The sequence below is a fragment of the Eucyclogobius newberryi genome, unplaced genomic scaffold (assembly GCF_026437365.1).
Source record: "Eucyclogobius newberryi isolate DKJ021-1_F unplaced genomic scaffold, fEucNew1.0.hap1 SCAF_22, whole genome shotgun sequence".
NCBI classification, from domain to species: Eukaryota; Metazoa; Chordata; class Actinopteri; order Gobiiformes; family Gobiidae; genus Eucyclogobius; species Eucyclogobius newberryi.
In genome coordinates this window covers 9,283,353-9,303,159 of record NW_027315857.1, presented here as the reverse complement: position 1 = coordinate 9,303,159, position 19,807 = coordinate 9,283,353, and the positions used below count along the sequence as shown (strand labels likewise).

General features: G+C 38.7%; 3 protein-coding genes across 4 annotated transcripts in view; 2 read left to right on the top strand and 1 right to left on the bottom strand.

The window, feature by feature from the left end:
• The window catches only part of rpl34 (ribosomal protein L34), a 211,322-nt gene that overhangs the window by 50,340 nt on the left and 141,175 nt on the right, over positions 1-19,807 (bottom strand). The gene's annotated exons all lie outside the window — the stretch shown is intronic.
• Positions 1-19,807, top strand: part of LOC140372174 (leucine-rich repeat LGI family member 2-like) — a 481,342-nt gene that overhangs the window by 459,635 nt on the left and 1,900 nt on the right. The window contains exons 2-8 of the mRNA XM_072459456.1: positions 16,070-16,268; positions 16,365-16,436; positions 17,431-17,502; positions 17,629-17,700; positions 17,940-18,011; positions 18,104-18,273; positions 19,473-19,637. Of these exons, the coding sequence (XP_072315557.1) occupies positions 16,078-16,268; positions 16,365-16,436; positions 17,431-17,502; positions 17,629-17,700; positions 17,940-18,011; positions 18,104-18,273; positions 19,473-19,637 (814 nt within the window). The 5' untranslated portion in view covers positions 16,070-16,077. The remainder of the gene's footprint in view (positions 1-16,069; positions 16,269-16,364; positions 16,437-17,430; positions 17,503-17,628; positions 17,701-17,939; positions 18,012-18,103; positions 18,274-19,472; positions 19,638-19,807) is intronic.
• Positions 1,193-13,107, top strand: sepsecs (Sep (O-phosphoserine) tRNA:Sec (selenocysteine) tRNA synthase). Its single transcript, XM_072459457.1, has 12 exons — positions 1,193-2,343; positions 2,813-2,928; positions 3,016-3,170; positions 4,232-4,350; positions 4,421-4,579; positions 4,800-4,953; positions 5,666-5,768; positions 5,875-6,004; positions 6,419-6,510; positions 9,111-9,204; positions 9,905-9,995; positions 11,767-13,107. The coding sequence occupies exons 2-12, from the start codon at positions 2,815-2,817 to the stop codon at positions 12,008-12,010; spliced, it is 1,455 nt and encodes a 484-aa protein (XP_072315558.1). The 5' UTR covers positions 1,193-2,343; positions 2,813-2,814; the 3' UTR covers positions 12,011-13,107.

Here is a 19,807-nt window from a genome sequence, read left to right as displayed (position 1 = left end):
AACTGCATTAGAAAGAGCGATGAAAGAATCACAAACGTCATCATTTACGCTTTTGAAACATCACCAAAAGTTGTATTCAAGTAAGAGTAATGTTACTTCAAACTAAGTATTACTCGAGTCAAAATCAAAGTGTCAGAAGTACAATTTCTTCAAAAACGTACTGGACTACAACCTAGAATAAACTCAAACAGAATTCCTCTAAATATTTCCATAAAAAGTCTAATGTTTTATTAGTTTAATTCAGCTTATGTATGATTAAAACAATAATTTGGCCAACTCGGAGTAGACCGATAGACACTCAAAGCTGCACATTTTGGAGTAATAAAAAGACAGTTTGACTTTATGACAAAGCTTAATGGATCTCCAAAAGCTAAATATTTATTAATAACATAATACATTAATTTCATCTACTACGTGCCTTTTGCTTGAGCCTTTTTTTAGGGACAATTAGAGCAGGGTGTTTCATGATAACACACCTACAGAGGCTGCTTGTAGGTCACACATTACGCTCATGGGCGGGGCCTCGGAATACCTGGGCGGGTTCCTCTGTGCTGCTTCTTCTTTATAACAGAAGAACACGTGAAGAAGACGCACAGACCTCTGGGAAATATAGTTCAATGGATTCAAAAAAGGGCCATGCTTTTGGGGACGTTTTGGCTTGCAATTTCTTGAGTCCTTCAGGCTGTGAGTATACTTTTTTATTCTTATTACATTCAAATTTAACTGTAGTCTACCGGATATTTATTTCACTTTGAATGGATCAATTACCCTTAACGTTGTGGTTTTGCAAGAGGACTTTGTCAAGACTGAGGGTGTGTTCACAATTGTTATTTTGGTCCAAAATTGAGACCATTTTAGTCCGGCAGTCGACTTGGTTTGGTCCTGTTCTAGCCCTTCTTGAGACCTGAGCTAGACCTGGTTTAGTTTCAGGTTTAGTGCCAATTTTGATGTGTGAATGTGCAAGTGTGAAGTGAACGCACCCTAAAACCGGTCAAGATCAGGAATAAACCAGGACCAGGACTCTAACCTAATCTGTGCTTTGAAAATACTAACTCTAACACAGGAAAACTGGATTCAATGTGGACAATAGCACGATTTCAGGAATGGACTCGGAGATGAAATGAATGGTACAGGAAGAGAAGGCAAGATGTTGGCATAGCTGATGAGTTGAAGACGCTGCTATGCCATCAAATTGTCATCTTTCTCTGCACAAAAACACAGCACTTTCAATGGCCAATGTCAAAACCCGAGAAAACTGAAGTACAGAGACTGCCAGATTAATCATGCTTTAACCGTGAGCTCGTTATTGGTATTGTATGTATAAATCATGTGCTTTTGTTTGATTCTTTAATGTAATTATCTGCTCTAAAGAATGCATTATGTTTATGTGTCGTTAAATTAAACTGCATTAAATGTTTGACTTACTTTGAGGTGAAGCTGTGACGAGATTTGAGATTATCTGTGTGGCTTTTTACTTTTGTTTGTTTGTCTTTTACCACTGACTAGATACATTTCAGTGTAAAAACTCTGTATTCATGTTACTTGTACTTTTTCCTGACTATAAAACAATAAAGTGCTTGACTGTTTTTTATAATCCATGGTTTATGTGTGAGTACAATCTCAAATAGAAAATACGGCACTGAAAAAGTTCCACACACATTACTATACTGTAAGTGTCAATACTGATAATTCCAGGGAAGTTACCGTCTGCATTGGCAAGGAAAATTCTTGGGAACTTAAGAAAAGCATGAACACGTTGCTCCACAAGAAATATTCATGCAGCCTGCGAAACCGGTGTTTTTTGGCTATCCAAAATGTTGAAAGATTTATGGTTTTTTTGTTTTTTTAATAGGCCTACAAATCTGAACACATCCACACTATGAACACATTTTGCCACCTCAGACAAAAATATTTTAAAATTCAATTTTTTTATTATTGTACCTGAGAATTCCTTTTGTGTCAGGGCCATATGAATGAGTACAAGAAGGAAGCCACACCACTGAGCCACTTTACCAGCCAAGAATACAACTTCTCCAATATAAAAAAAAATTTAAAAAAAATAAAATACCGGTACATAAAGAATAAGATAATAGAGAGGAAAAAATAATAGTTCAGTCAAAAATGCTCTAAACAAACTATGCAGATTGCTTACGTCTTTGTTACGTTTAGTCTCGTGTAGATAACTAGATAACTCAAGTAAACATCATTTAATTATGACGTAGCTTGTTACGTGTGCGTATGACGCGGAATGACGCCTGTGTTGGTCACATGACCAAAGCGCACGTGGGTGCTGCGGCTGCAGACTTCTTCCGGGTTTTACTTCGGGCTGACTGCGCTCTTCAGGTGTGTTTATTTATATCATTCTTTCTGATGTCTCTGCGATTAAAACACACGCGGTTCTGCACTGACTCTTCGTGTGTTCAAGTTAGCTTAGCCTAAAGGTTATCACTCTCACTTTGGCCAAAGCATTGAAGTTAGGCATTTCTACCAAAGCTTTTGTTTTACTGTGGATTTATGAATCAAAGCGCGTAAAAGTGTTTGTGTAAACTACAAAAAGAGCTACACCAGTAGTGTTGTATTTTATTATTTTATAACATGAATAAGACATGAACATAATCCTCTCTCTAGCTTTTGGTAGAGCTCAGTTTGTATTAAAAAACAAAACTATGGTACATTATATTCATCTAAGCGCTTTATCTTTAAAAAGGCAAATTCAGTATCATTTAATAAGCCCTGGTAACACTGCTGATTGTGTAGACCTTTTCTTTACTCTCTATAATGTGTATGTTTCCATGTGTGATGCTTTGAAAAGACATGAACAGTGAAAACTTCAGCTTAAGTGAGAAGATAGTGTCTCTGTCCTACATCAGACAAGGCTCAGAGGCCAGACGCAGCCATGAGCAACTCCTCAGACAACTGCTGGATCAGGTAAGGCACAAGGAAGTCAAATAAGGCACAAAGACGTCCAGTTCAAAGCTACTGTTGTGTGTAAACTCTTTTCTCTTTGTATGTCAGGGCAAGTGTCCAGAGCAGGGCTGGAGTGAGAGCACCATCGAGCTTTTTCTCAACGAACTGGCTCTGATGGACAGCAATAACTTCCTCTCAAACTGTGGAGTCGGAGAAAGGGAAGGCCGAGTCGCTTCCAGTCTTGTGGCCAGACGACATTACAGGCAGGGCACTTTCCGGTTATTCTGATATTTATGGCTTTAGTTGACAAAAATCATGCTCTGTGCTGGGATAAACCCTCAAAACAATTAAATTTTTGGATGATTTGACCTTGTCTCTGACCCAAAGTGACAAGACCACACGATTACAAGAGCTCGCGCAATTACAAATATTTATACAGAAAACCTCGGTCTATTTATCTGTAAAAAGGCAGATTAAACTCACATTTCACTCCCAAATCTTCCATAACTCGCTACATGCTTTCTCATTTCTGCTGCTGTGAATATAAAATCCTTTAAAATCCCCCAGAAAAGAAATGGTCGACTAAGACGAGTCCTACAGCCCTACCAATATTAAACTGTGATACTATTGTGGCTTAATTTGTTCCAATAAATAAACAAATGCAGGTCGATTATGGGTTGGTTGGTTGGTTGGTTGGTTGATTAACATAGAAATATAAGACGCTAGTTACATCTCAAACGAAATTGGTCCACACACATTTTATTTAAGCCCTTGAGAGAGAAACTGACACCTACATGATACTACATGATATTGTATAGCTTTTGTACTGTTTGTGCTCCTTTTATGTTTTAGATGTTTTTATTTTATTTTTAAATGTCTGTAAAAATATGTACCGTATTTTCCGGACTATAAGTCGCACCGGAATATAAGTCGCACCAGCCAAAAAATGCATAATACAGAAGAGAAAAACATATATAAGTTGTACTGGAGTATGAAATGCGGTTGCAAGTGTGAAAATAACAAATAATATCACATATAAGTTGATAGTATAAGTATAAATATAAGTCGCACCCCGGCAAAAACTATGAAAAAAGGTGCAACTTATAGTCTTGAAAATACGGTATATATTTTGTTTACATAACTATTTTCTTTTTTTCTTAAATCTGGATACAAGTATCAAAAAAATAAAAATAATCACATACAAATTTTATCTTTCCTGAACAATTTTAGACTGATCTTGAGCTTTATCAGAACTAGTATAAGACCACATGGTGACATAAAGAACATAATAAGTACAAATAAAGTGTTTCTCTCTTCTCCGTAGGTTAATCCATGGCATTGGTCGGTCAGGTGACATCGCTGCCGTTCAGCCTAAAGCTGCTGGATCCAGTCTGCTGAACAAACTGACAAACTCTGTGGTTTTGGACATTTTAAGACTCTCAGGTTTGCTCCAAAACCATGATTATCATCTCAAAATCTTGACCCGGATGTTTAATGCGGTCTCAATTTCCAGGAGCCCGTAGCGCGTCGAGCTGCTTCGTCGTCCCCATGGCGACGGGGATGAGTTTGACGTTGTGTTTTTTGACCCTTCGCCACCGCAGACCAAAAGCCCGGTACATCATCTGGCCTCGCATCGACCAGAAGTCCTGTTTCAAAGCCATGATCACTGCAGGTAAGAGCAAAATCTACAGACTAAGACGGGACTTATGTGGGAAAATTCACAACTAATTTTATAGTTTAAGCAAGTAGAAGTATTTTTGTAATGTCTCAGTTAAATGTGCATTTTATCTAGCATTGTAGCTCACCGTAAACCTGATATTCTGCGCACGTTTCTCTTTACATTTCGCACCCATAACATGATTTCAAATGCATAATTAGTTCCTTTTCCTCAGGGTATGAACCGGTTGTGGTGGAGAACGTTCTGGAAGGTGATGAGTTGCGCACAGACCTGGAGGCTGTGGAGAGGAAGATAGAGGAGCTTGGGGCAGAAAACATCCTGTGTGTTCACTCGACAACCTCATGTTTTGCTCCCCGTGTTCCTGACAGGTAATAATTAGTTTAGTTTAGTTAAAGTTTGGTTTGGTTTAGTTTATTGGTCCTATACATGCGTTCGCGGTGACGTCATACAGCCGGGACTTCCCCATAGCGGCCATTTTAAAAGCGGCACGCGATATATAAAAACCAACACGACTGCATCCTTTTCTACGGCATAATGAGCTACGAATACTGTGATTCTTTAGACGATAACGGCAAACTAAAATACACGACAAAGCTATCATTTCTTGGTCAATCAACAGAGCAATGTCCTGACAGAACGCAGGTTTTTGACATTTTGACCTCATATTTCCTGGATTTCGTATGTAGCAGACGTGCTGTTGTGCCCCTTTCAAAATGGCGGACTCGGTTGCCACTGCACAAGTTCCCGGATGTGCGAACGCATGTATTTGACTTGTTTGTAGTATTTTACAAACTTTATTGATCCAAATGGGGAATTACATGGACAAAGTAGTTTAAAAAATACAAATACGGCAAATAAAATAATACAAAATATGGTAGTAATACAAAATTTAAATGAAAATGTGCAAAATAGCATGTAGAAATGTTAAATAAGTTGGTAAATAACAATAGTCCATAATTCCCTCTCTTATCCATAGATATAAACAGTTACGATGATTCGCCAAGCTCACAATTTGTTTTATAATGTTTATCACAATTGTCATCAACATTTAACTATTTTATATTTTTATTTTGTTGCCAGACTTGAAGAGCTCGCAACTTTGTGCGCTAAACACGATTTACCTCACATCGTCAATAACGCTTATGGAGTTCAGTCGTCTAAGTGCATGCATCTTATTCAACAGGTATTTATACTTTATACTAATAATACTTACAAATACTGGAAAAAATCTACATCTTTTGAACTGTGGTTGTAATACAATGTTTAAATGGTGTTATTTTTGTCACCAGGGCTCACGAGTTGGAAGAATAGATGCTTTTGTGCAGAGCTTGGACAAGAACTTCATGGTTCCAGTAGGTGGCGCCATAATTGCAGGCTTTGACGAGGCTTTTATTCAGGAAATAAGCAAAATGTATCCAGGTGAATACTGATAATTGACTATCAAAATAAAAATCAAGATTAGATTTTAGTTTGAAAATGTTCTTTTACTGCATGTTTGTTGTCACTGACTAAATTTAATTCAAAACAATAAATTATAATGTGATCACTAGTAAACAAATAGTAATAAATGCCCTATTTTCAGGCCTTCTTCACTGACCAAGACCATTTTTGTAAATCAACCACTAACCCTAACCCCGTCCTTTTTACAATCATCATATTTAATCAAAGAGTACAAGCATCATTATTTGTCTTAAGTTTAATCTTAGCTTTCCCATTGTATGTACCACAATGCTTCAGATGTAAATGTCTTTGTTTGACGATGTAAACGAATGTCTCTACATCTCTGTCCCATTTTTAAAACTACTCCTCAAAGTCACCCGTGTCTTTTTGTAGGCCGCGCATCGGCCTCTCCTTCTCTGGACGTCCTCATTACCCTTCTCACTTTAGGAGCCAGCGGCTACAAGAGACTGCTCTCTGAGAGGAAGGTACGCGCACACTCTGCTTCTGCTACTGTGAATACTTTATAAGTATTCACTTTATAAAGTCAATTGTTTTTTTGCTTTGTTTTCTCAGTGGTTTAGGCTGGAAGTACTAAAAAACGGGATTACAATCAAAACGATGTCAAAACTTAACACATTTATCTATTAAGGTTGTCAAGAAAAATAAATCAATACACAGATGATGATACATTCTAAAACTAATTATAGATATTGATACTGAAAGTAAATCACATACAGGGCAGAATTGGACATTTCTTGAATAGCTTTAAAATGGTCTTGATATATATCTGCACTGCTATAATACCTCAAAGACGCTACTTTTATTACATATAGTCTAAAAATGTGTTGTTTTTTCATTGTGGTATCAGGCATTTTAGTTGTTAGTTGCATGTTATTATTGTCTGTTGGAAAAATTGGCATCTTGAGTTGATTTTTAGTGTAGAATTATGTGGGAGTCTTGGCTATTTTCATACAAAAAATACATCTTATTTGTTGTATGCTCTGTCCCTTGTACAGTATATTCAGCGCTCTACTTTTACATTGCATTACAAGCATTTACTCCCAAACTAATTTGACCCACTTTGGGAAACTTTACAGCCGCGTTTGAAATGGGACCAGTGACTTTGCAAAGCTTCATTGTTAGTTTATTCTATGTTATTATGAGGTTTATTATATATTTTGGTTCATTTATTCTCCTTCCTCTGTCCATGGCGTTCTGAAACACACTTACGCAATCCTGTAGCGCGTGTTTTTACTAAATAAACATCCTCTTGTGACTCAGTGCGGATCCTCCCCCACACAATGTACACACTGCAGCATCCTCACCTCTCAAACTGCAGTACAATAAACAAAGAAACCAGAGATGTACCCGAAAACAAGAGAAATAAATGATAAATCGGTTAGTAAAATGGATTTACGGAAACAGTGGCCAGTGTCATCAACTGAAAGGATTTACTCATCCCCTAAAATGGTGTAGTATGAATGTAAAATTGAGTTTATAGCCCAGGGACTGTATTTCCACGAAGCCTCTCGCATGACCCGATGCAATCAAGGGTTATTGATTTTTATTTTATTTTTTTCATTTTTTTTGCCTTGGTCCTCATAATGAATTTTTAATGCACTGCAACAATTTTCCATAGTCTCCACACAAAGGAAGTTATGAAAAGGTGGACAAAGAACATGTCTGCAATGGAAATAATTATTAGATTTCTATAGCTCCATCCATCCATCCATCCATTTTCTACCGCTTGTTCCCTTTCAGGGTCGCGGGTGACTGGAGCCTATCCCAGTGACTTCGGGCCTTAGGCGGGGTACACCCTGGACAGTGGCCAACTTGTCGCAGGGCCAACACAGAGACACAGACATTACAGACAGTTCACGCTCACATTCATTCACTAGGGCCAATTTAGAGTCACCAATTTTTACCTAACACATGCATGTCTTTGGACGGTGGGAGGAAGCCAGAGAACCCACGGTAACACGGGGAGAACATGCAACAACTTGACATTATAGCCACAGCTGCCCCGGGATAAACTGACAACACACACAACACAATAGCAAACAGGGATATTTACGCTGCCCTAAAATCAGTCAATAATTAGATCTGATTTTTGGTGTGTGTTTACAATCACACAATCAACAACAAAAGGTGAAACATGTTGGAGAAAAAAAACCTTCTCAAATTTAGACGTAACGGTTTTTATGACATTTCAATAATCCGATAACCCCAGAAATCTGTACCAAGCAAAACTCCTACTACTTTTATCCCATTTGTCAAGCTTTACAAATGGAAGAAAAATATTAACTTGCTGTCTGATAAATCCTGTCTACAACATACAGCAACGGACGTAATAACTACAATAACTGTATCTTTTAGTGGCCATACTGTTGTGCCACATTCTTCTATAGACCCTTTAAAATGCTCAGTCATCAGAAGATTAAACGACATCAGATCTGACAATGAAGGATTCTAAACCTAATTAGAGTTAGAATCTAGGCTATAAATGTCAGTTAGTTTGTTTCTCTATTACAAAGGATGAAAACAACAAATCTAGCCTTAAAAAGTATGAGAAAAACTATTGTGAAGTGAACGTTTCTGGAAGTATTTGTCAATTAAAACCGACAAATCAGGATGTTGTCTGCAAAAAAAATGCTACGCCTGTTTTCTAATCCTAATTAAATAAACAAATGATGTAAAATATAATGTAAATGTCTTTAAATCTGATACAACTCATATGTACAGGATCCGAGTGGTGGACAAAACCCCTTTAATGTTTCATATGTTGTGATATTTTGAGATCAATACCAGTTCCACCTCATTCAGAAATTTTGTTTTTGTGTTCAAACTTTTACAGGGTCTTTCACCTCCATGAACCACATTAGCCGTTTTACAGATACATTGCTAGAATAAAGGATTTTGCCGTGTTTCTTGCCTTTATGTGGGATATTTGCCCGATTTGCACAAAGCCATAGTTGCTGTTCTTGCTCCTACTAAAAAAAGACCACGGCACAATCTGAAGGTGGGACTATTTTTAGTGCTGTTGTGCACCTTACCCCGCTTTAGCCCTATGTCCTGTCTTGTGCAGGAGATGTATTCGGTTCTGGCCCAGGAGCTCAAAGGTCTGGCCTCTGCCCACGGAGAGAGGCTCCTACAAACCCCTCACAACCCCATTTCACTGGGTAAGCTTCAATACAATATCAATAACCTATAATATATTCAAATAAATGCTTACATTAACTAAAAAGTGACTGCTACCACCTATTGATGCTACCACTGCTCTCTGATAAATTGTAATTATGATTATGGATTTGTCTGTAGTCGACAAAACGCATGCCCTGTGCATTGATCTATTGATGAAAAAGCTCAACAAAACGCAAAAACTATCAGAGAAGTACTAGTAAAACACCATAGTGAGAGTGAAAAGGCAAAACTACGACTCGCTCACTCCATACTTTTTCCTTTCTGTTATTGTCCACGATATCGTAATAATCCTAATAACAAATAATCAGGAAGATAATAGTTGATTACATCAACCAATTACTGACTAAATAACTGACGTGCTATTGCCCCAGATATCTCCAATCTAGAACTTAGAAATAATAATAATCACGATATTTTTCTTTTTATATTGATTTACCTTGATTTTTTTTTTTTAATTAAGTTTTATTTAGTCTTTAAAAATACAAAACACATTTTTTACCTATGATTTCATGAACATTAACCATACAGACTTTCCTTCAGCTTGGAACTGAAATGTCTCTTAATTGCGTGAATGTTTTTATGACATGTGTGCGGTTACATTTTTCCCTTTGCCATAGGTCACCTTTGAAAAAGACAAATTTAGTGACGTAATCACGTTTTGGGTGTGTCTTTTATTAGCAATGTCGCTGAGTGGATTCCAAGGAGACGATGACAAAGCGGTGACGCAGCTGGGATCCATGTTGTTCACGCGCCAAGTCTCTGGAGCCAGGTACGAAGCATCTGACATCCTGCTCATGTCTTTATGTTAGGCAACAACAAAGACATAAAAGCAAAGTCATACAGGGCAGTCTTTAAATTAAAAATGTAAATGTGTATCTTATATAAAAGAATACACAGACAAAAGTAGGCCTAAACCCATACTAAACCCATACTAAACCAGGTCTAAAAGATGTCTAGTGCTGTACTAAAATAAGACTAGAATAACAAAACATCACGTAAACTTTGAACTTAAAACAGTCTCGTGAACGCCCGTGTACATCCCTAATATGTACCGCGTTTTGAAAACTACTTATGCATGGCCTTGTCTAGATCATCCAAATAAGGGCGGAGACAAAGGCGGCGAGGGCAAACGAGCAATCAGCCAGATGAAGGAGAGCGGGGCGGGACGTACTTTAGATGATTAGATATTCTGTCCCATCACTTCAGGGCCTGGTCTGATGTTTCCATTCCTGTCTCCTGGGTGTGTCTTTGTCTCTGGGGCAGACGCACAGGGCAGCGCTGGTCCCTCCGCTTTGGCATATCTTATTTCTTATTTATTTACTCATTTCTGTTGGCAGTAACAAGAGTGAAATGATCAGATGGGAGCAGGGCAGTGTGACATAAAAATCAAATCGTGGTCAAATCCCCGCGATCCGATCCATGTGAGGATTTTCTATTGTGATCTCATCCATCATTTTGACACTTTTACTCACCCGCTTCTCCTATTGGTCAGCCTCTTTGTCTCTGCTCTGAGTAACGGGTGGGTTCAGCCAATCACAGCGATGTGTGAACACTCAGAAGATTATTCTAGCAACCTCTTAAAGACGGTTTAAAATTACTGCATAAATTGTAATCAAGAATCAAGGCTCTTAATTACCATACGCCCTTAGATTAGACTTTAAAAGCAACATGTAGATGCATTTCAAGTATTTTTGTCCTCCTCGAAGTCAGAACTGTAAAGAGTAAAACGACTTCATGTCACAACTGTTCATTTTTAATATATTTCCTTTTTTCCTTTTTTATATACATACAAATATACAGAACACAAAATAGAAACAAAATAAAGCAACCAGAGGGTATAATGGGGGGAAAAATCAAATAAAGTCATAAGCAGACATCAAATCACGGCATACTTAAATTTAAACATACGTCCCATTTAGTGAATTTGTTTCTTTTCCAAATTTTGTGTATAATTTAGTCATTTTTTCCTATTAGTCTAATGTCAGTCCAGTCCTTAATCATTAGTGTGGTCCGTGTCATCCATTTCATTGTCATGGCCTTTTTTCCTGCCACCAGAAGTATATGCCAAAGGTCACTTTTTTGTTTTGCTAAGTCAATTTGTTGAATACATTTTAGTTCAAAGCCGAGATTCCCGATTTTCACACAGCAAAACCGGAAGTAGGTTTTTAAATCTGGCTAACTTGTCTCTAGCTCTCACAAACCGTTAAAATTTGCAAGCGTTAGATTTCCATCTTGTGCTAGTCTTTTAAACAGCTTTTATTCACCTAGCGAAGTGAAACTGGGGCGGACCACCCAGGCACAGCCAATCAGAGCGTTGCTTTCATCTCTTATCTCCGGGTTGACGAGACTGAACATACTTTATTATTCGATGCAGACAGCGTGCAACGGTCTCATATTGTCACAAAGCTGCTTTTACTGAATAATCTTTTGGAGAAAACACAACATTTGCGAGAACCCCAGTTTTAATAACGATTACGTTCATTATAAAAAACCTTATCAGGTTTACTTATATCTACAGTTGATTTGTCTTTTGTTTCCAGGGTCATTCCACTGGGGAAGGAGCAGACCATAGCGGGACACACCTTTCGCGGCTTCATGTCCCATTCTGAGGCGTACCCGTGCCCGTACCTCAACGCCGCCTCCGCCGTGGGCATCACCCGGGACGACGTAACGCTCTGCATCAAGAGACTGGACAAGTGCCTCAAGACCCTGAAGAAGGAGGCGGCTAAAAACTGTCCCGCCGAGCCATCACAGAACCAGGACGACTGTGCCACCGGAGAGTAACCAAAACCAGACTGAATTCCATACTTCCCAACCCTCCCGATTTAGTCAGGAGTCTTCCGATTTGGGTCCTGTCTCCCGATCAACCCGATATTTGAAGATATTTCAATCAGGAAATCAAAAATCGACCTTTTCTACGCCATTATCCTTAATTATGGTAGCGCCACCATGTTTGTTGTGATTATGCTAATGCCGTGGGCGTGTTTCCGTCCCAGAATGTAAATCGGGAAGTTTAAGTGCGCAGGTGGTATTTTTAATATGAAATCAACATCATGATGAACGACGTGAGTGGGGCCAAAACTAGAGGCGCCGACAATGACAAACCAACAAAAAAAAAGAAATAAAGGTGTAAGTTCAACACTGTATGATGGTCTGGCTGATGTATGAATGTATCAGGTAGAGTAAATGTGTAAATGTAAGTACAATGTGTGTCTTTGTTCGTTTTTTATCTCTTAATTCTAATCTAATTCTCTTAGGGGGGCAATCTCCCTCTTTTTTATGCATTATCTCCCCCCCTGGGATGATGGATAAGTCGGGAAGTATGAATTCACAGGTGGATCAATCAAACATTACAACTGTAGCTAAAGAAATGTTCGGAAAGTCTTAACTACAGGGTTGGTACGTTGTATAGAAATAAGACCCTACTGGAAATGATAATTAGATAGCAAGGACATGATGTTGCCTAACTAATTGCAGCCTTCGTTAATTGATAATCTTGTAGTCGAAACCTGTGAACCCTCCCAGAAACTAGAGCTTTTGTGGGGAAATGGTGTTCCGCAGTGACGTTTCTTTCCCATCGAACAGACTGTACCTGCTGAAGCTTCACAGTGCGTCATATTCTTTTGGGATGCATAGATAGGTAATGTTATATCCGATTGTTGTAAATTGCTCGTAAAAGGTTTTCCATTTGCGTACATAAATAATTTAAATCATAAACTGTTCTATTAAGTGTGCAATTCTAAAGTGCATTTCCAGGAATCATTTTATTGCACTTTTGATTGATTAAAAAACTGAAAACATGGGTTTAAAATGCTGCGTTTTGCTGCGCCGTGTCAGTAACTCGATCCAAATGCTGGATCATTAAACCCGATCTAAGCTGCGCGTTCTGGAGGAGCCATTTATTTCAGGCCTCTGTAACCGATACCAAGTAACACATAATCAATACTGTGGACTAAATATACATCTGCCCTTGGTTTAGTGAGGTTTTGGTCATGGCTGTACTAATTTGTACATGAGGCAGAAACTATAGCCACTATTATAAGAACTACATACAGCCTTGTGTAAAATGTTTTAGAACATGATAAACGAATAAGGGTGAATCTATGTTTGGGCTGGGCAATTAATGAACAGATTGACAGATTGAGATCGAGTCATGTGAAATCGAGTCCAGAGTCGGTAAAAAACATGCGTGCAAACATCCAGACTTTGGAGGAAGAAATGTGAATGTTTTTTGTGTTAAATGTTTACAGTTAATGCTCATGAACTCATTAAAAAAGCAAAAAAGAGAGATCAATATGAGAAAAGTGATTATTTTTCATTTCATATACCCCAGACTTTTATCTACATATGAAAAAAGCCAAGCACAAAGCAAATCAAAAGATTACAAAAAAAAGCAACGTTGTAGTTCTAGGGTAAATGCTTTTTGTTACAGTGAAAGACATGGATCACAAAATGGTAAGCATCTTGAAATATTTGTAATGCAATCTGAAATATCACATTTTCCTGATTTTTTTTTCCTTCTTTTTTAACACCTGGCTGAGACCTTTTGCTTTGTTTCCTGTCATGACGTCTTGCATTCAAAGGCACAGATGTATTCGTATTTTAAGCCGGCCAAGTGTGGTGGTTTACGTCAGCGCGTGTCGGCCGTCGTCGGGGCAGCGATTGTGAAAGACTCTGTGGATGTGACGAAGAGCCTGCTTCATCAGCACACTTCCACTGTTCCCAGGCTCCAGTCAAACAGTGGAAAAACACTGTGTTCTTCGGGGGCAGCGCCGGCTCAATGCAGCACACAGCAACTCGCAGTAACCGCGGTAACTCCAGAAGGTGCAAATAAGGCCCGTCGTTCTGTTATCCAACCATAAAGGGGTTTAGTATTGGACAATTTCTATAGTTTTTGTAGCATTTCATCTTCCTTCACTTTGCTTTTTTTTTTTTTCAAAGGAATTCTTACAATTTATTCAAAGCAAATACAGACGAGTTGATAAAATGTATCTTTTCGAAGTAAAAATGCCCCTTTTTGGTGAAGCTGTAACCATTGTTTGTAGCGTGCACTGGCCAGTTAAAGAGCCCCGATTAATCTGAGTGGTGCAGACTGAAGATATTGAAGGGTTGAGTGTGATCGATTCGATTTTGGAAGTAGCCCGTCGCTTGCAGTGAGGAAAGGCCGCTCACAACAGCAGACCGGCATTTCACTGGTGTTTAATCGTAGCTCGGGAGGATAGTCTAGTCGTCCCTTGATTTTCCACTTGTATGTCTTGAAAAAAAATATCCAATTTGATTCACGCATGCATTTATTTGAGTAGTTTAACCTTTGGAGCGTTCTGAGGAAACAAAACACAGTAGGCTAAGGCAACGGTCCTAAAATAATATCGAATATACTCAATTTGTACATCAATAAAGCAATGTTTTAACAAAAATATGGCACCAACATACTGATCAATACAGAATAATCACAGACATGGTTTTATTGTGGTGGCAAATTGTGACCTAAAACATCTAAAACAACAAAGTTAAGTTTGATTTCTAAACCTCTTAAGCCTATCCCACTGCTATAGACCCCTGAAGGAGCTGTCCACGGTGCTGAAAGGGTGTGGGCTTTTCCCCTGGGATCATTTACTTAGATTGGCTGACACTGTGTTCATTTACATGACCTTTACTAGAATAATTAGATCTGATATTTGGTGTGTGTTTACAGTTAATATGTAAGAAAGAAATCTGATCAACAACAACACCTTGTGACACATGTCAGTTAATTGGTGGGTTTTTAGAGTAACTGTTGTATTTGGAAGACAAAGTATTTCAAAATGACAAATGTCTCTTGCATTTGTGTCATTGTCACACTTTTCCTTGACAAAACCCTTTGTCAAAATGATCTGGTTTCTGGAGTTATCAGATTATTGTCATGGCATGTATATAGTTATAGCTGAGATGATTTTATAGCTGAGGTGATAGATTTTTTCTGATTGACAGAAAAATAATTGTCAAGGTAAACTGCAAATAAGGGAAAACTAATGTGGCAAAGACAAAGATTAAAGGGGAAATGGTAAAGATTGAAAGCGTTATTGTAAAATTAATTCTATTTTGTCTAACAAATACAACAGTTACTCCACATGGGTTTTGGATGATCAGTTTTCTCTTGTGCATGTAAACAAAACACCCCAACTACTAGCTCTAATTATTGGGTTATCTGATTGATCCATCAGATTTTTTACTAACATTGTCCGATATCTGGAGCTATTTAAACTGCAAAATCTGATCAAAGAGACTATGATCAGAAAGACTCACGTCAGAATTTTGTTCATCTTAAAACTCCAAAAATCTGTCAATAATCAGACTTTTCATGTAACCAAGCCACTGTTCACATGATATTTCAGTAACATCATAACTCCAGAAATCAGAAAATAATCACATTTCTGTTCATGCATGTAAACATAAGCAATGCCTAACACGATACATAAAGTCACAATATTCTAACCTATGCATGTCAGATCTTTCTTGGCATAATGTAAACTTGCAAAAAACATGGGATTTATAATATTTGCTCATTGCTTGGTCTCACGGTGATTTAAGCAGCAGTTAGCAGAGTGAACCATCTCTAAATAAATAATGAAATGTGGCTGGGAGCTGCGGCTGATTTGCTGATGTCAGGCGGTGGGCAGCAGTGCACCATTTACCTCCGCGCAGCTGTGTTGTTGCAGGGGCAGAACGGGGAACGTCGCCTCCTCATCCGCCGCGGCTTCCTCCAATCTCATTCTTTTTTGGCTGTCGATCAGGGGGGGGGGGGGGGGACACGCACACACACGCACACACACAAAACCCGGGGGTACATCCAGACCCCCGCAACTTAACACATGCGAGCCCGGCTTGGAAAGATGCCGAACGCGTGGATCCCGCTGCTGCTGCTCGTGTCGCTGTGCTGCCAGTCGGGGCATTTCAAGAAGCCCCAGAGATGCCCCCATACGTGCAGCTGCTCCAAGGAGTCCATCATCTGCGTAGGGTCAAACTACGTGCCGAGGATCACCCCCAACGACATCCATTCACTGTGAGGAGCTTGGTTCGGTGTTGCTTTTTTTTTTTTTTTTGGTGGCGCGTTCGGAGCTGTAATTGTGTGCGTGTGTTGTGTGTTTTCGCACTGCAGGAGCATCGTCAATGGGACCTTCTCTGAAATCAAAGAGGGTATGTTTGCCCACATGCCTTCCCTCCAGCTGCTGTAAGTAGTACACTCGCGTTTGCACCAGGTATTTGATGTCTTCTTGGTGTTTGGGCTCTTGTGGCTTCAACGGGGAGAAAATGAAATGCAGGTTTGGGGCAAGAGAAAACGGAGAAAATGGATGTTTCAGGGAGTCCATTAAGGAGATGCTGCAATGCACTTTTCTTACCAGTTTGCTTTGGCTGTTGGTGGGAAGAGCTTTTAAAAGGGGCAAAGGAAAAATAGAAATAGAAGGGACAAACAAGTCATGTCAAGAGTTTTAAAGTTGTTCACATATTGTATTTATTCAATTCTTTTGGGTGATTTTAGTGGTGGTGAATACATGCATTACAGCAGAGTTGTCCAAACGTTTTATTTGATTTAGCATATTTCCACAGACTAAGCACAGGGCTGACTGATGGTCAATACAGTGAATAACTCAAACGTCTGCACTTAGCAAAGATTAGCCGGAGTCATCAGAGACTTATTCAAGCGTAGAACCTGAACAAGACACAGTCAAATGGGTGATATTGGGTTTGTAAAGGCATTTTTAACACACAATAAATAAATAAAAATACTGCTTATTGTAATTTTAAGCCAATGGACCATATTGCCTGCATATTTAACTAGTGATGGGTGCATTCTCACTACAACCCAATTGGGACTAGACCAGGAACTAACCCTAAACTGGACTAGAACAGGACTAAAATAGGCTCACTTTAAGAAGACTTGGTTTGGACCTGTTCTAGTCCTTGTTTTGTCCCAATTTTGATGTGGTGGATGTGTAAGTGAGCGCATCTGACAAGCGCTTGTGTTAATGCACCTTTAATGCTTTAGGTATGTATTTTCTGTGAGTCTTTCTGTACATTTTGTTGTGACGGTAGATGAATTTGGTCTCATGCCAGTCATGTGATGCAAATGGATGAAAATCAGCACCTAAATCTAGCCAAACCAGTGCCCTTCTTGTCAAAACAACAAAGTCTTCACCAATATGCTTGTATGTACTTTCTTCCAGGCTTTTGAACTCCAATTCTCTCACAAATATACGCGATGATGCCTTCCAAGGACTTTCACACCTGGAGTACCTGTAAGACGAAGCACACACAGACACTTCTATAAGTAGTGAACGCAAACAAAAGACAGATTTATTGTGGTATTACATTTGTACATTTTCACCGATTCAGTCAAAGTTATTTGTGTTTGTCTTTTGAAGGTTTATTGAGAGTAACAAGATGGAAACGGCGTCCAGATATGCCTTCAGAGGACTACGGGACCTGACTCACTTGTATGTTAACTATTAATTGAAAAATGTCTATAATTATATCGAATTCATTCTTGGTCCGAAGTTGTTGATAGACAAAATGTGTCGAAATACAGAACATAATTGGTTAACATATTCAATAAAATCTTAATAATGTAGGTAATGATTAAGTCGCACTACTTCAATTCGTTTTGTACAGTATTACGTCTTATTATTATGCATTTGTTGTGTGTCGTTCGCTTCCTTTTCACTGTTCGCCACAGATCACTGGCGAACAACAACATCAAAGCTTTGCCCCGGGATCTTTTCAGTGACATGGACTCGCTCATCGAACTGTAAGTCTCAGTTTTGTGTGTTTTCCGCTGATGTCCTGCACCGCCCGTCTTGGCCTGGCTGCAGTTACAGAACGCTGCCTCTCCTCTTTCAGGGATCTGCGAGGTAATGCGTTTGAGTGCGACTGTCGCGCTAAGTGGCTCATGACGTGGCTCAAAAACACCAACGCCACAGTGTCCGATGTCGTGTGCGCCGGGCCCGAGGACATGAAGGGCAAGAGGCTCAACGACATGACCAGTTTACAGGACGAGTGCGTTTCGACGGGTACGGATACGACGCAAAGGCTCACAAATACAACGTGACACTGCGCTGCCCGGTGGTCGAGTGGTCAATACAGCACGATGGAACTGTAATACAGTCTGAGGAATAGTATTGTATGAACATTGGTCAAATACAGAAAAGATGTAGCACGGTACCAATACAGATTAGTATATATTTGGTTCTTAGCCTATGCTTTAAATGATTGAATTAATTTAAACTAAGATAATCCTTTACTGTCCACACATGGGGAAATTTTGGTGTTACAACACAGTAGATACAGAGGGAAAGGAGAGATAACTTATAGGAAGTGAATAGAAGAACTCTTATGAACAAAAACAAAAACTCTTATTAACAAAACTCCTGTAAACAGGTTCTCTCATAATAGGGAATGGAGGGAAGAAAATAAAAACAAAGATAAAATAATAATAATAATAAAAATAGCTGGCATAAGACAAATAATACCAATAATAATGGTAAAGTAAACACTCTAATTTACATCAGTTGTATGCACATGAATATGACATTAATTGTGTGTGAGTACGACAGTAATTGCACATGAACATGACGGCATTGCACATGGTTAAGTCAGTTATGCACATGAATATGACGGTATTGCACATGGTTAAGTCAGTATTGCACATGAATATGACAGTATTGCACATGGTTAAGTCAGTATTGCACATGAATATGACAGTATTGCACATGGTTAAGTCAGTATTGCACATGAATATGACAGTATTGCACATGGTTAAGTCAGTATTGCACATGAATATGACAGTATTGCACATGGTTAAGTCAGTATTGAACATGGTTAAGTCAGTATTGCACATGAATATGACAGTATTGAACATGGTTAAGTCAGTATTACACATGAATAAGACCGTATTGCACATGGTTAAGTCAGTATTGCACATGTTCTGGTTTAGCAGTGTTTGTTATACAGTCTGACAGCAGCAGGAAGGAAAGACCTGCGAAACCTCTCCTTCACACAGCGAGGATGGATCTGAAACTGTTTGATTTGATGTCATAGGAACAAAAGACTGTTTCACTGCATTATTTTACTGTAAAAAAACAGATGGGATCTTAAAAAAAGACATGGAAATTAACAATACTTGATGAAAATTGTCAACTTACTCTTTCCACCTGCTTTAGATCAAATTTAAGCTTCATCTTCTAGCTATTGCTCTTTGTCTTTTCCACAGATTTCATCCTCCATCAGACGATAGCCTCAGAATCCCTGTCCGTGGACACGTTCAGCTTCAAGAACGACGTGTATGTTGCTATAGCGGCCCCCAGTATGGAGAGCTGCATGGTTTTTCAATGGGACCACATCGAAATGAACTACAGGACCTATGACAACATCACAGGTTTGTATACAATTACTTTAAATATTCCAGAATGAATGATTTTTGTGTAACCATTTATGTTACTATGGAGTCTGTGCAGATCTACAGAGCCTTTTAAAATCTGAAATCATAAAACAATTTGTAAAAAATATTCATCTTCTACAGTTTATAAATAATTGTTGAATTCGATT